We start from the raw sequence: 16,684 nt of genomic DNA, 5'->3' as shown, positions 1-16,684 counted from the left end.
ATAAATCCGGCCCATTGGATTCAATTCATCTGAAAAGTATGACCACAATGAAGTTAGCATTTGCAGAGGGAAAAGTCAACAGTTTTTTCTTTAAGTAATGGTTTAGCAAACAGATATATTAAATACAATTTTTACATCTACTAACTTAGTATATCTCAAAATAAGTATTTCATGACTCCCAGGTGTAAATGCAGGCGTCTAGTGCATATTATAATCAACCTGTTTAATATATAGATTTCCCTGCTAAAGAGCATTTCAGAAAATTGATGTATCACAGATAATCCCTCTATTTAAGGTCACCTTACACAGGAACACACAGATCTGGATGAGGAAAGTTATATCCTGTGCAATTAGTATAGAGGTTAACACAGCTGTCAGCTATGTTAATCCTTTTAGTGAATGAAGTACATGGCTGTGCATGGTAATAGGGCGTTAAATATTCCTAAACATGGTGCGGCTGTTAGCTATCTGTCACATGGGTGGCACTTTTTTTTATGAAGTGCTATATAGCTGGTGGTTCACATGGTGGTTTAAGTCTTACATAGAAACAGAAAAATGATTCAGAAATTAATGACCATACTTAGGCTATACCATATACTTTTTATGACTATAAATCAACTCTAAATAATTAAGTGTTGATACAAAAGGAGTAAGTATTGATACAATAAGAGGTAGAGGACTCCACAATGCTATATGGAATCTATTGGTTTTTTCTATTTCTTTTAAAGTTTTTTCAGGTCTATAACTTTGTATAATTGAAAACCTCAGCTTTTACAATCAATGAGCTTCAACTTCAATGAGCTGATGATGGCTGCATCATCTTTATGAAGATAATACTTGAAAATACTTTGATTCTGTAAGAAGAGTAGTCCTTATGTAGTAATTTTAGGAGAACTTTTAGGGACATCACAACATTTCAAACTGTAATAAATAAATCTCAATCATACAAAAACCTGCTTGACCCAAAGGCATCCATACTGTGGGTGGTCCCCAAGTGCTGGTAAAGCAGGTTTAGGTTTTCCTTCACTGCCCACTGCAGTTTTCCCTGATGACCATTCTGGGTTGTCATCAGACAACTATCACCATTCTCCTGTGGGATATTTTTAGGAAGTGATTCCACCTCGTCTGCACTGTTGATGACTCAGACAAGTGTTGGCAAGTGAAATCAGAGTAAAACATTTCGGTTCAGGAGTGGAGCATGTACATATGTGCAGGACAAAAAGGAGGGCTAGAGTTTAGTTTTATGTTCTACTGGAAACCTCGGTATATGGTGATAGATCATTCCAACATTCCCCAATGGATGTGTTCACTTAGTCTTCCTGAATGAGATTTGTTCTTTCAGGATTTAAGTGGTCAATAGTAGATTGGACTGGTACAAACCATCCATCTTATCTTTAGGAATGGCCACGCTGTGTTTAACAGGAATCTGTGCAGTACCATTGAACCCAAACAGTTCAGACTGAATCTGCTCAGAAATATCATTTAATCTATGTAAAAATGTTGAACTGATCTAAATGAGGAGTTCCATAGTCAAAATCTATGATAAGCTTGTATAGAACAGGTGACAAGCGCTTTTCAGGTTGAGTTAATTTTTATGATTTTCTAATGTATCAATATCAGTGACATTGATTAAGTCATTATTTTGTTTTTTTGTATGTTTTGTGTTGTACCTGGTACCTAGGACATACAGGCCTATTGTATGTGAGATTGGGTTTAAAATCAGTTGCACTAATTGGTTGCACTTTTTTCTTTTCAGGGTGGTAAAATACCTATTCGATGGACAGCACCTGAAGCCATTTCTTATCGGAAATTTACATCAGCAAGTGATGCTTGGAGTTATGGCATCGTACTGTGGGAAGTCATGTCATATGGAGAGAGACCCTATTGGGAAATGTCCAATCAAGATGTAAGAACACACTCAAAATGTGACTCCAACCCTTCCCCTTTATTTCCAAAACGATTCATTTAATCAAAACCTGAAAAGAAATGTTTGAGAGTTACTTATAATTTAGGTAGCAAACTCTACTAGAGTGAGTCAAAATCTTTGACCATTGCATCCAAGACTGTGTGCACACACCATTGAGGACCACACATTTTTCATATGTGGATCACAGTATGCACAGTCCCTGTAGATAATGACCTCCAAGATTTATATCAGTGGTCTGGTAGGAATTCATTTACATTTCTCTGAGAATAGTTTCAAAAACATCTTGATTATTTGATTTCAGTAATAAATCTTCAATTTACTATGAAATAAAATAAAAAGAACCAGAATCATTGAAGCACTGCAACATATAGTGCTACCTGTCTAAAAGATATATACATGTCATTAGTTACAACAAGAGTCAATACAGCAAGGGCTTGATTCCTGTTTGTAGTATAGTAAGCAGAAACATGCAATTCCAATAGGAGTTTCTGTTTCTCTGTTCAATATTCTTTATACGAATATAGGGCAGAATGTATTTTTATTCTTATCTTATATCTTATTTGAAGCCATTGCTCTACGCAAGAGTTTTCTATAAAACTCTTGGTAACAATATCTCATCTGTTCATTCGGAAAGTAAATAAATGGAAGCCAATGTCTTCTACCAGTGCTAAAATAATTCCGAGGACAGCACCAATAACTTGTACGTAAAATAAATATGCACAAATAACAGAGCATCACACATGTGGGATCCACTTCTTCACTATAACTCTAATAATACCAAAGATGGAAAACATTTTCTGTAAAGACAAAGGAACTCCGGGATAATTAAAAGAAGGTACAGTGCTCTCACGTTTAACAGATAGTTTGAACCTGCTAACTATAGTCAATCACATCCTCTGTTTAACTAGAATATATTGGTTGAAAAACATTACTAAACATTTGATATTTTTGAGTTCTGTAAACACCATGGAAGAGTTTTCTCTTTTCACTGTGAAACGTTGATTACACAACAAGTAGTCTGTGGCCTGTGCCCAAGTGGTATGTCGCCAGTTATGAATTCTGTGGTCAGCTGTTCACAAATTCTTGGATGTGTCCTCAAGTGAACAGTTAGTGTTGCAGTAGGCTGTCTCTGTGCTGAGCCAAAAATGACCTAATTCTTTTTATTTGTAAATTTGATTTGCTGTGATATTTCTGTTTGGCCTGGAATTGGAACTCCAGGCAAAAACCTCAGTATCTGAATGATATATCCTACTGTTATTATATTTATTCTATGCAAATCTGCAAGATTTTTACCTTGAAATAAATGCTAATGGAACAAACAAAAAAAAAGCCAAATGATGTTCTGCTACTATAGTCACTTGTCCTTCATCCTTGTCCTGACCTCTTTAGGTTCACTCCAGTCCAGTGGATACATACAAAAACTAAATAGACACCTGGTGTCCCTGATTACTAAAAGACAGTTTTAGATACTCCTAAATGTAAGCTTGCATATATATATATACTGATGTAATAAATCCGTCCATGATTGGAGAAGATTCATGGGGAAACCTGTAGACCCAACAAACCTGGAATTGATCTGGCCCAGGATTGAGACCATTTGCCAATTAATAGCAAACTATTTTTTAAGAAATCTATTCCCAGTTTCTCCTATGATTGCCTATCTTCTTCAGTATTGGAGAGTTTTAATAAATCAGGTCCATATTATTATATGGTTATAGCATGAACCTGAATCTGACCCTAGCAGAGCCCTTAACCCAGAGGCTTCACAGCACAGTATTTATTGATAATGTATTTGGCATACAATACAAGATTCTGCAGATTTACCAGGAGATCCCCATGGTAAAAAAGCTAATTGGGCCATCTATTAACCCAGATTAAAGGAAAATTCAAAAGACTTTCTGACTTCAGCACAATTGCAGTCCTTTTTGGATAATATTAGCTGGATACTATTATCAGCTCCTTGACTGAATGACCACCCTGTACAATTAAACATAATCTAATACTTAAAAACAAGTCAAGGTGGACATACCCTCAAAGTGGTTTCTTTCCTTGTCATTAAGTCATTTAACAACATCTGTAAGTTTGACATCAAGTCACATTTTTCTTTTCATACATCACCAGCATCAATTAGAAAAATGAGGCATTTATTATCTTCAAGACTATTTTCCAGCCTTTGATTATTTGTTCACAGAGGGAACTTAATTTTTCTGTGCACTGCCAAGCTTCTCCTACATTATTGTAGGCTTACATAAACACCAGTTGACTAATTAAGTGATCAAATGTGACATCAAAGTAAAAAATATATATATGGAATGTAGTCATGTGATACAATGATTTCATTTTATTTTCTTCTCCCTCCTAAGTGGAACGTTTATGCACGGAGGGCACTTTAAGTGGTCCGTAGCTGGGGTACTATTATTGCAAAGTGTTTACCTTGCATGTAATGAAATCCATATTTTACCCAAACGTACCTTAGAAATTTAATTTTTTTATGACTTTTGTACAGGACATATGGAAGATTTATCTTGTTCATTCAAGCAAATATTTCAACCACGCACTAAATATTGTGGTTTAGTGATAGTATTTACAGTTAGTGGCAGCTTTCTTTAAGGGGTAACGATTTGTGAACATAAACAAATGGCAACAATAAATAAGGCTGATGTCGTGTGTTTTTATGTTTTATTTGCAGCTAAATAGCACTATAACTCTAAATTGTATATTTTCCCTATTACCAGGTCATTAAAGCGGTAGATGAAGGTTACCGCCTGCCACCACCCATGGAATGTCCAGCTGCCTTGTATCAGCTGATGCTGGACTGCTGGCAAAAGGATCGAAACAACAGACCAAAGTTTGAGCAGATTGTCAACATCTTGGACAAGTTAATTCGTAATCCTAGCAGCCTGAAAGTCATCGCCAATACAGCCACAAGGTGACACTTCTATTCTGCTTTTAATAAAAATCTTTTTACTCCTTTCTGGTTGTTTGCACATAAAAGACTTTATGCATTTTGCACAGATTTAACATTTTAAAGCTAAAATTTGGTTTTATTGATTTGGGTGACATAAAAGTGACATATTCAAAATCTGCCATATCCAAATATGACCACTGTGTACAGCCAAAATAATAGGCATATTACATGTTAAAAAATAAACTTTACAAGCTATGTATATGATAATAAAGTATTATAGATGTTTGGACTAATTTCAGATCTACAGTTGACCACAGCAATCTGCTGCAGGCTCAACTGCTTTTCCAAACTCACACATTCAACTGAATGGGAGAGGTTGGGAATCACTTTATGTGGTTGCAGACACTTGTGGCTGTAACGCAGTTGTGTTGGATTGCGGCTGAGGTTGCTGAATGCCCTTGAGCATCCAGTTGCTTCCATCGACCTAAATGCAACCACCTTCAACTGCAGCTCACAGCAGTTGTGGCTTCTTGCTTTGAAACATCAGCTTCCTCAAAACATTGAACAGCAGCAAACCTCAAACTCAACCACAAGTGCAACTGCATGACACAGATGTAGAGTGCAGTTGAGGTGGATCTGAGGCTGGCACAGAAACTTCAGGGTTAAACTGCATAGAATTCAGGCTGGGCGACTGGGAACAGCTGAAAGCTGCAGTTTTCAACCTCTAGTCTGAAACGAACCTCATGCAGTTTACAGTATAAAGAGACCATAGGAGGGACCTGAGCAGTGTGATAATTCCAAGCTGAAGTCATGAATATAGGTGTCACTTTGCATCTATGCAGTTTATTTCTGGTTCAGATTAGTTGTGTATATATTAAAGACATATAAAAATGGTTTCTACAATTTTGATAAAATAGCAACTAGATAAAATTAATACAAACATGAATAACACATTCAAAGATTAAATCAGAAAAGCTGCAATATTCAACTTCAGTCCTTGCAACACTTTTTTTTACCATTAGATGTCCTCGGTCTGATGGCCAGTATCATTCAACCCACTTCCTCTGAGCTCATGTAATATTGGACTTGGTCTGTTACTAAAGGGTTTAAATAGGAGAAGTATATAAGAGAAGTGATAAGTTTATCTTTTAGATTTTAAGCTCCTCTGTGAAGGGTCCTCTATTCCTCCTGTGCCACTGTCTGTAGTTTGCAACCCCAATTTAATGTACAACACTGCATAATATGTTGGTACTATATAAATTTTGTTTATTATTATTATTATTATTAATTGTATTAATATTAATAGTAAGCCCGGATTTTTCAAGAGGCTGATACCAGGTCAAATGCAGGCACTTATACTGCTTGCATACAAACAAATACATATAATGACACATTATTCATTACAGAACTTCAATACTTTGTGTCTTTGTGTTTTATATATAGCTGTTGTACAGATTACATTATTTTACAATAATTTGATTTGAAAAGATCTTCATGTTTTTTGTTTTTTTTTCACTCCTTTGCTTCTTGAACCAGAAAGGGTTAATATTCTGCCATTATTTGTAGTAAGATCCCGTCCCCGGCTTCTGTGACCAGTGTATCAAATCCCTACTCATAATTCATGTTCCAAGCTCATCAGGGTATCGTTCAAAGTTTGGAAACTGATGGATAATGTTTAATGTTTCAGACTGGCCTTTGCGTATCGTTGCCACTCTAACATTTTCTACTTTAGTGGTCACTGTTTAGTCAACAGCTGTATGAAAGCTTTTAGGATAGCTGCAAATTACCACCTGCTAAGAAGGGACGCGAGAACTGCTCTTGATCGATGTTGTTTGGCATTTGGGAAGCCATTCTGTAAATCATCTTGTATGTATTCCTAATAGGGCTATTGTGTAAAATAAAGTCACAGAACTGCCCTGCCAGGCAAATCTATTAATAATTCACATCACCCCCAACTCTATTCCCTGTTCTTTCATAAATACAAGTCATTTGCTATGTAGGGTAGACAGGGTATTTACATTTTTGAATGTAGAATCTTGGATTACACCCTCGTTCTGTGTTTGTCTCTCCATGTTAATAAGCATTACACAATACCATCTGAATCCCAGCTCACTCAACGCCTTTAACCATCTTTGTCAGAAAGCATTTCTAAAACTTCCATCTTTTTTGCTTTAAATTGCTTCATGCTTTCACAGCGCTGAGCAAAATAAACACACAAGCCCAATGAGAGTAGAAATTGTACTTTTTAACAAAATTATATTTAGGGAATGGTGACGAGTGAGTAGTGTGGCTTATAACCGCCCAGTTATGCACAGAGCATTCCTATTTCCCAGAAAAGAGTACTAAACATGCCAGATTTGATTTAACTATCTTTACAGACAGAAAAGAAATTATTTTTGTGGGAAGTCATTAAACACCCATAAGTCTATTACCATTAGCAGGCCAATTACAAGAGGAGATTACCTCTGCTGGCAGTCATGAAGCCACAGAAGAGCAGTTATAAGCTTATTGCTGCCTAAAGTCCATCAGATTTCCAGTCTGGAACACGGATTTAGTTTCTATATACAGTCATGTGCTGACAATGCAATTTCAAAGTGTTGCATTGCACTACATTAGATTTTATCCACATTGGTTCAGTCTGTACTACCACCAAACCTCTGCAATGTTCCATTGTTGCCTAATGGTCTCTTGCTGTGTATTCAATGCACCTATAGCAGTTTTTGTCTTAAGGAAAGTAAAAAAAATGACATTACATGACACCTTCTGATCCTTCTGATCCCATAGGGGAATTTGTTATCTGGGTAAAAAAAGGCAAACTTTACAGACTAATTAACTCGGAGATAAGTTGTAAGGCATGCAGCAAAGTGTCTGTAACTTTTTCCATTATTATTTGGTATTGAAAATTAATGTTGGTGGTTGTAATAATATACTAATGCTTTCCAAACAAACCCCTATAACTGAAGCAACAAATTCTTGGAACCACTTGGAATAGGCGGATGTCACACTAATAACTGCTTGTGCTATCAATAGCTGTAATTGTAAGCTATTACACACAATCTCTAGCATCCCTTAGATAAAAGCTGTGAATGCTCAGTGTCAAAACCCACTTTAACTTTTCTCTTTTCCCCATTGGCTGAAATTTTTAAATGTTGTTTTATTTGGCTGACCTCACCTAAAAAGGTACAACCAGTCAAAATGATGCAACTATATGCAAAAAGACTAAAAAAGTAACCTTACATTAAAATGCCTAATTTCTATGAAGTTCACAACTTGTGTCTAAGGATTGCAAGACAGTTGTAACATGACATACATAGTCATTAAAGCTTATTTAAGGTTCTATGAACAGATAACAGCAAAAAAATGGCATGGTCTGCTTCAAGTTAAAAAGGTATATGAAAGATAAGTATCCTAAAATATTTGTAGAACCAATCATTATCATCTATATATTGTAACATGGTATTCTAATATTGCACTTTTTATTAGTTTTAAAATTGTATGTAATACGTGATTTTCTGGTTATAAAGACCCTCTTCCAGTCTTTCCTTGTTATGGGGTGATAAATGGCCTATACCTTTGTGTTGTCACCCTGTCACATGGAGCCCTTTATATTATTTTACACACACATTATGTAGGTATGTTCCACTGTTCTCACCATTAAAAAACCAAGACCAATGGCTCCATTTATAAACAAGGAATCAGACATGTCCATCTGTTTCAATAGCAGTACCTGGTAATGTTTGGGGGAATGTCAGATTCTTTTTTTAATAAGTAGAGCCTCAAGAAATAAAATGTACCCAAAGCTGGAGCCTTACATTAAACAGTATGGTGGCTCAGAGGTTAGCACTCTGGCCTTTGCAGTTTGCCAGGGCACTATCTGCATGGAGTTTGCAAACTCTCCTTGTGTTTGCATGGGTTTTGCTCTAGGTACTTCAGTTTCCTCCCACATTCCAAAAATATGCAGTTAATTTAATTGGCTTCCCCCCAATATGGCCTTACACTATACTAATGACATATGACCATGGAAGGCACTTTAGATTGTGATTGAGGGACAGCTAGTGACATGGTTATGGACTTTGTAAAGCACTAAATAAATACTGGGTAATAACAAATATAGATAATTAAACAGTAAGAAAATGCAGGAGATCGGCAGCAAAGAATAAATACAAAATGAACAGCATTTCATTGAAAAATATTCTAATTGTTTATGATTCAAGTAAATGAACAATAATATAATTACTGATCACATCTATTTCATCCTTCAATTACAACCTAAATCATCTCTACGTGTATCTCCACTCTTCTGCTCACCTTCTGCCTCCCATAACATATGTCTTGGCTTCTGTGTTTTGTTCGTCTTGGCCTCACTTTTTCTGTTTACCACACACAATCTATGAAAGGGGAAGTAGAGAAGTTTCGTGTTCTCTCTCTTTGTAGATATGTCATCTACGTGATGTCTTTTTAATGACTGCAGTCTGTGGCCTAGTGGGTACTGATTTATGAAAAGCTGTAAAAGATCAGGTGGAGCTCGGCAGGGCTTCTTTACAGCTGCCTGGATGGAGACCTATCTAATTTGTTTAGTTAAGTGTGAGCTCATGGTGAACATCACCCGGCCCATAAATTTCAGTCTTAGACCTCTGACTGGGAGCTTGGTCCAAGAAAATGCCGATGACTGCAGATGATCTTAAAGGCCCACATTCCCTAGGTGCATATGTGGAAACATCACAGGCGCTTCCCACTTTTAGACACATTCCTCTTCTCATTGATAAACTGTCCAGATGTCCTCTCTGAGGAGGAAAGTAACCAATTTCGACTTTGATTCCTCTGAGGAACATTGGAAAGAGTAAAACAATACTTCACATCATTGGTAACTTGGAGGTTAGGGGCCTTTAAATTAGGCCCCCTTTGTTTTTCATTGCTTCTTTGATCCAAGTCATGGACATGAAGGCTTAACGTTGACTTTTTAAATCCCTAATCTGTAGAATCTGTTCTTTCTCAATGAAGTAGTACAAATTCTTTTATTTTAAAGACGTGTGTCCTAGATAAAGCTAATCAAAGACCAGTAACACCAGTTAAAAAATAAAAAAATAAATATATAGAAAACTGAGGTAAAACCTCACATTCTTTCCTACAGCAACACTTCATAAATACTTCAGAAATGTCTTGGGAATCATAGACGTATTGCCAACAAAATATATGAGTCCAAAGGTGATACACTTATTTTAGCTAACAGCAGTAGCTATTTGGTGTTATATTACCAGCACATAAAATGCATTCAGGAAGAAAAGATCTTTAAAGAGGTTAGCCCTTTTCCTGGTAAATAATAATATTTGGCATTTATAAAATGAACGTAATTCTCCAGATATCATTAGAATCTACAAAACACGTTTATTAGAATATATAATTACCAACTGTTAGCCAATGCTTACAGTGCAAAGATACATTTATTTATAACAATAAAGGTTTTAGTTTGGTCAAATATTGTTTACTGTAATTTTATTAGAACATTTTCAGTGAACAATAGAGGAATTAACAGGTTGCAGATCACTTTTTTTAAAGTGTTTAATCAAATCAATGCAAATGTGTGGATTCATGGTAAAGAAAAAATGTATATATATATAAAACAGATTTTATGCACCATTCAGAAGCCAGAGAGTTATATAAATGTTACCTGGGACACTGTCCAATCCCAAGGTAAAATGGTACAGCTAGTATCCTTATCATCAAATTTGCTTCGTCAGATTGTTCCCACATGCCAGCATTGAAGAGCCATTCATCCTACTGACCACCACATTGATCTACTCTGAGGTTTGAATATAGTATTTATAGTAGGGGTTCTTTAAGACCAGAAAGTTATTTTTAAGGGTTCCTCCATGTTAAAAAAGATAGAAAAACATTGATTTGTTAGGAAGTCACTATTAAAGGCAACAGTCATACAAATACATACTTTATAAAAAGCCTTCAACTTCAGAACCCTAAACCCACAAGTATTCTAAAAGAAGGAAAAACCTAAAAAGAGCAGAGAAAATATTATTTTTGATACCCTAAGGCAATCAGATTTACTATAGTTTGTGCGCAGAACTGAGATCCATAAGTAATCGTGCAAATCTTGCAAGTCTTTCTAGACTGTAAGCTCTTCGGGGCAGGGTCATTGTCTGTATCTGTCTGTCATTTGCAACCCATATTTAATGTACAGCGCTGCATAATATGTTGGCGCTTTATAAATCCTGCTTAATATTAATATTAATAATAATTCATAGCAACAGTTTTCATGCAATTATGATGATCTTACAGCTTACTGTGCAGATGGATGTGGTTTTAAAATGACTATTTGTATGCTAGGAAGTAGACTCACCTGAATTGAGGTTAATGTCTCCCTTTATTCGTATCTCCACTTTTTTAAAATCAGCTAGGTAAGGTAGAACTGGAAAATGCAAAACAAATAAAAAATGACCTATAAGCAAATTTTTAATGTTAAACATTTCCTAGTGGAGTTACTCCAATATGAATCTGCAAAAATGTAATAATTTAGGCCATTGTAAGTTATACTTGCTAGTAAAATCTCTATTTTCATCTTCAGTATCATTACTGTTAATGTAAAATGACATGCAATCTTTTTTTTTCCAGACCATCAAATGTGCTATTAGATCAAAACAATGTTGACTTTCCCACATACCGACCCTCAGGAGATTGGCTCGATGGTATGCAGACAGGACAATGCAAGGACATTTTATCAGGCGTTAGCTACAGCTCCTGTGAAACAATTGCAAAAATTTCATTAGAGTAAGTCATTTATATTCATTTTAGTGCATCAATGCCTGCAACCATGCATAGTGCAAGCTACTATTAAGAGCTGTGTATCTTCACTTGTATATGTGGTCCAGTTAGTGATTTAAAACTAAGCTTGTTCTCAAAAATGTTATTGAAAAATATTCCACAATAGCCCTAAAAAGTCTAAATCCTCTTTTGTGTGCAAATGCATTTGTAAAACCATTTATTACCATATAGAGAGAGTAGCAGAACAAAGCTGCAGAAGATACCTAGGGGGCCCAAAAAGGTCCATTCTGCCCAGTGAAACCTACAAAGGGAGGAAGGTACCCCTATTTAATGTACACCACTGCATAATATGTTGGTGCTACATAAATCCTGTTTTAAAATAATGATAATATTGATATAGGGGCATGTACACAGGACTGCTTGTCCTGCACTAGCAAAGGAAGCAGCAGTGACTGAGTGTAAAACAGGAAATGTTAAAGTGTATGCACAGGTAAACTTGTTCCAGTGTGAGTAGGGTAGTGAAAAGTTAAAATCATGTCAATTTGTATTTTGCTATCTCTGTCTCATTGGGGAGACTTCTTTTTACTTCCAGTCCCCAAAATGCAACAGAAGGACATTGATATTAAGTAAGAGGAATTCCCCTATTAGATAGTTGTCACTGGAGTTGATGTCCTCACTACTGACAACTCTAACATTTTGTATTTCTCACCTTTTTCTGTTATAGCAATAATGGTCATCAGGGCAATTAAAGAGTCATTTTCTTAGAGGAGAGCTAGACAGTATTAAAAACTCAGAGTACTACTTAATACTAGTAATCAATGGTTATATATTAAATATATGGTTTGGGGGTATGTTTCTCCACTTGATTTGATAGCTTTAGAATTTAGGTTTTCTTGCATACTTGTTCCAGACTACCTATGATGGTACCTATGATACCAATTAAATATAAAGGCACCTATTGCAGCCTTTATGTTTCATAACAAGTTTCCTTTAAAGTAATGCTTTTAACATAAATATATATGAATGAGTTCTAATATCTCTGGAAAATATGGTATGAGATACTATGCATCATATTAACATTTGAATAAAACCTGCTGCATGTTATCAGCCATATTAAGCTAAAGAAGGCTTATCAGAGTGCCTTACGTGTCCTCCAAAGGGAATGCTAAGCAGTTTGGCAGATCCATAGAGATAAATACCTTTCCCATGATCAGACTTAAGTATTTTCATTATACAGCTAATATTTAAATATATATATATATAACTGTAAATGGTAAAATATAGTTTAGGTTTTATAAAACAAAACTACCGCAGGCATTGCCTAATGCACAGTGTGAACACCTCAGACAACCCTGCAAATTTCCCGTCATGCTCTATTCTTGTAACTAGCTTTCCATTCACTCAAACTATGTGAATGTGCTGTGCGTGATGAGTAATCAGGGTTACAAAGGGATATTATCAATATATAATGAGCAAACTCTCTGTCCGGGATTATGCAGCAGTCTTCCAGGAAGCCTTAGGGAAGGGTTTTCAGAAGTTTGAGAGCTGACAGAGGGAGTGCTAGCAGAAAAATGTAGCAAAATACTTACTTCAATGTCAGCTGCATAGGAAGGATAATTAAAGAAAGGATCAAGTGACAAGTTTAAACTATAATACTCAGAAATATTGGAATAAATGTCAGCGGTTCTGAAAGTGTGGTTTGGAAGTGCGAGCCATAGAAAATGTCTGTGCTGGAGATGGGTATACATTATTGCAGTAGAATCAGGCTCCTTTCTGGGACTCGGAGTATTAAATCTGGTCAAGGTAATGTTTAATTTCTATAGATTGTTATGTGTACTTGGAGTGTAAATGGCATATTGCCCATTGGTTCCGCTAAACTGTTCTGGCAGGCAGTTAGGAGGTCTTTGGTAAAGAGGACAGAATAGTCCATTTGTAATACATAATGTGATGGATGCCTCCACTATCTGATCCTGTGCTGCTGATGGAAAAACTGCACCTAGAAGATCCCTTAATACAATTGCAAAGCCAGACATTTAAACTATATATAAATCCAATCACTAAAATCTCAGATCAGCTTTAACATGTTATTGTGATTTCCAAAGCTTTTTCTTACATTTGTATATCTGCACCTTTAATTAATTATTAGTTTTTATTAATACCTGATGACATGCCTAGTACAAACACCTTCTGTTACAGGATCACAGGATTTGGCCCATTCTAATAATTGTGCTTTGTGTTGCCACTAGTTTTCGATCGAATAGGGCGATATTGTTCGGGTGATCGAACGTCGAATTCGAATACCATTAAAGTCAATTGGGACTGTGTAGAACTACAAGGGCAATCAGAGGAGCAGAGCAGACAGCTCTGCTCCGCTGATTGCTCTTGCAGCCCCAGTGTAACTATAGTGTTCTTGGGATCCCTGGGCACTAGAGGCTAAATGGGGACAAGACTCACCATTCATTCTCTGCTAGTGCTCTGTGATTGGCTGGGGAAAGGAAAATCCTGATGACGCTTGAGCTGTCATCAGGGTTTATCTTTCCTCCCCCAATCACAGAGCACTAGAGGTGATGAATAGGGAGACTTGTCCCCATTTAACCTCCAGTGCCTGGGGATCCCACACTGACAGGAAGATTTCCACAGCTGTGCAGCCGTGGGAATCATCCTGTCATTGTGGGATAACCTGTAACAAAAAAAGGTAGTTACACAAATCACACACATTCAATAAATTACTTTACCATTAAAGCCTCTTTTTTTTAACACTTTTTTTTACACACAAATTTGCAACGTCGAATCCCATGTTTTTTGGGTCGGGTCTATCCAAATTCGAACACCAACACTAGTTGTCACCCTATCACTTGAAGTTCTGAGAGCTTTAACATATTATTCTAACTATAAATATTTCAATGGTCCTAAATCTGTAGGTTTCGATCAAAAACATCCTGGTGATTAGTTCAGGCCCATTCTGTTATAAGGTTGCAAAAGTTTGTCCCTGCCCCCCAGTTATAGTCGTGTTGTCAACCTGTAACACAGGCCTCTGATGGAGGCTTTAAGTGGTCATTTTATGCATTAAGAAGGAGAAAGGTATGGTCCATTGGTGTCACCTACAGGAAACCCGCTATTGAGAATTGTTGTGCAGCAATGGCTGGAGTGAGCATTCTTAACATTAGTTAGGTAATTAGACCCTAAGTGCTTCTGAAGTAATTAACAGCCCAGAAATAGACATAAAGGTGGAAAAAAAGCATTTAATTTTCTAGAATACTTGTAAAAGTTCCACTAGGCTTATGCAGTGGAGGTGCTTTTGTTAATGAAGTGTCTGTGCATTTAAAGCCCTAGTCAGAACACTTGCCACTTTTATATATGAAATTGAAAGTTAAAAAAGGTGAAGCATTTCTGATTGCCCTTAAAGCCTTTTTCTTGGAACTACATAAATAGTACAGAGTAATGTTCATTCGGTATACACAAATAAAAAAACACGGGTCACGTAGAGTTTTCAGTCTAAAAAAAAAAAAATGACCCCGAAGCAATATGTTACAGAAAATAGTCCTATCAGCAGCTTAGTAACTTCTATAATGAGAGCACTGAACTGTACCACAGAGATCCCCAGAGCTAATGAAAAAATGACATTCTGCTGGACTACTAATGAGCATAATTACCTGATGAGTTTTTAAGTAAATTACTATGTAAAACTCTTCCTGTCTAAATGAGCATCCCATTAAACAGCCATCTCTCTAAACATGCCCGGCATTGATGAGGGATTGCCGAGGCTTTCCTGAAATGACATTTTAGTTTCTATCATCTAGAATGGCTGTATTGTTCCTTGGACTTGCCTAAGATTTAGGAAAGCTGTTCTGATGTATTGTACTTTGGGGGAATTACACATGTCTTGTAATTACTACTCTTTCCAAAACACAAAGTGGCTTTGTTACATTTTATACGTGGCTCTCATTTTAGAAACTGTGCAACAGAGGTAAGCAAACTGGGCTGGCAAAACCTAGCACACCACATCAGAAAGGAAAATACTACTAGAGTTATATGTTTCCTTCTATTTATGAAGTGTAATTTAGCTTTATAAGTATAATGCTCTAAATTGGGTTATGTCCTTAAGTCACCTATATTTCAGTTCCTGATATCAATCTCATGGTCTACAAACTAGAATACTTGAAAAGGACCTAGCAAAAGAAACAAAGAAACCTCACCCTACCCTATCTTTCCAGATACCTTTACCAGGATTATATTTTCAGCCCCCTGTTTTGCAATCTGCTCATTTCTGCTTTTCCTCTGTGAAAGCACCCATTACTGGTCACTTGCACATTTGACTGGCTCAGTGACTCTGATGAAGCAGTACTGGCCTGATTTGTTAAAACTTTCAAAAAATGAAAAAGATAGACAGTCATGGGTAAACCTGGCTGATCCAGTAAACATGGAATCAATCATTTTATATTATTTGGCAAACTTTTTCAATCATTGAATCCATTCCGGGTTAAACTAAAGTCTATCGTCTCTAGCCTGGAGGAGTTTTGATAAATCAGGCTCTATATGTACATGTTTAATGGCACGTGGAAGCAGTAATGGCCCAGCAACCATACCATCAATATGAACATAGCAATTTCTTCCCACCTTGCTCCTCCTGTTTTACAGAACATAAATGAATCACGTAATTCCAGCCACATAATCCCACCCCATCCCACCTACCTCCACCTCACACCCACATCCTCCCTGACTCAGCACAATGCTGTTAACATGACCCCTGTCTACCTCCCACATTTCTGAGTACCGTGCTGATCACCTAATTCGCTCACTTCTTTCTGTACTGCCTGCATCAGACAGAGGGCTAAAGGGTGGGAGCTCCATCAAAGAACCAACCCAGCATGCACTGTGCATGCATTTCATTCACATCATTGGACCCTAAAAGCCAGGGGGAAAGGCGAAGTGACACTATGGACTATCTGACAATTCCTCAAACATTGCCCCTGATTCATCAATGAAATCCGCGCTCGCTGGAAGCGCGAACGTACGCGCGGCCATCGATCGTGGATTACCGCGGTCCGGACTCGAGTATGCGCGTACACTCGCCT

The 16,684-nt window shown here is 36.7% G+C and overlaps 1 protein-coding gene across 2 annotated transcripts in view; it reads left to right on the top strand.

Annotated features, from left to right (window-relative positions):
• Positions 1–16,684, top strand: part of EPHA3 (EPH receptor A3) — a 242,460-nt gene that overhangs the window by 215,101 nt on the left and 10,675 nt on the right. For both annotated transcript variants that reach the window (XM_072431795.1, XM_072431785.1), the window contains exons 14-16: positions 1,757–1,906; positions 4,663–4,856; positions 11,460–11,615. In XM_072431795.1, the coding sequence (XP_072287896.1) occupies positions 1,757–1,906; positions 4,663–4,856; positions 11,460–11,615 (500 nt within the window). The remainder of the gene's footprint in view (positions 1–1,756; positions 1,907–4,662; positions 4,857–11,459; positions 11,616–16,684) is intronic.

The sequence above is a fragment of the Pyxicephalus adspersus genome, chromosome 1, assembly GCF_032062135.1.
Source record: "Pyxicephalus adspersus chromosome 1, UCB_Pads_2.0, whole genome shotgun sequence".
Taxonomy (NCBI): Eukaryota; Metazoa; Chordata; class Amphibia; order Anura; family Pyxicephalidae; genus Pyxicephalus; species Pyxicephalus adspersus.
This window is presented reverse-complemented; position numbering and strand designations above follow the sequence as displayed.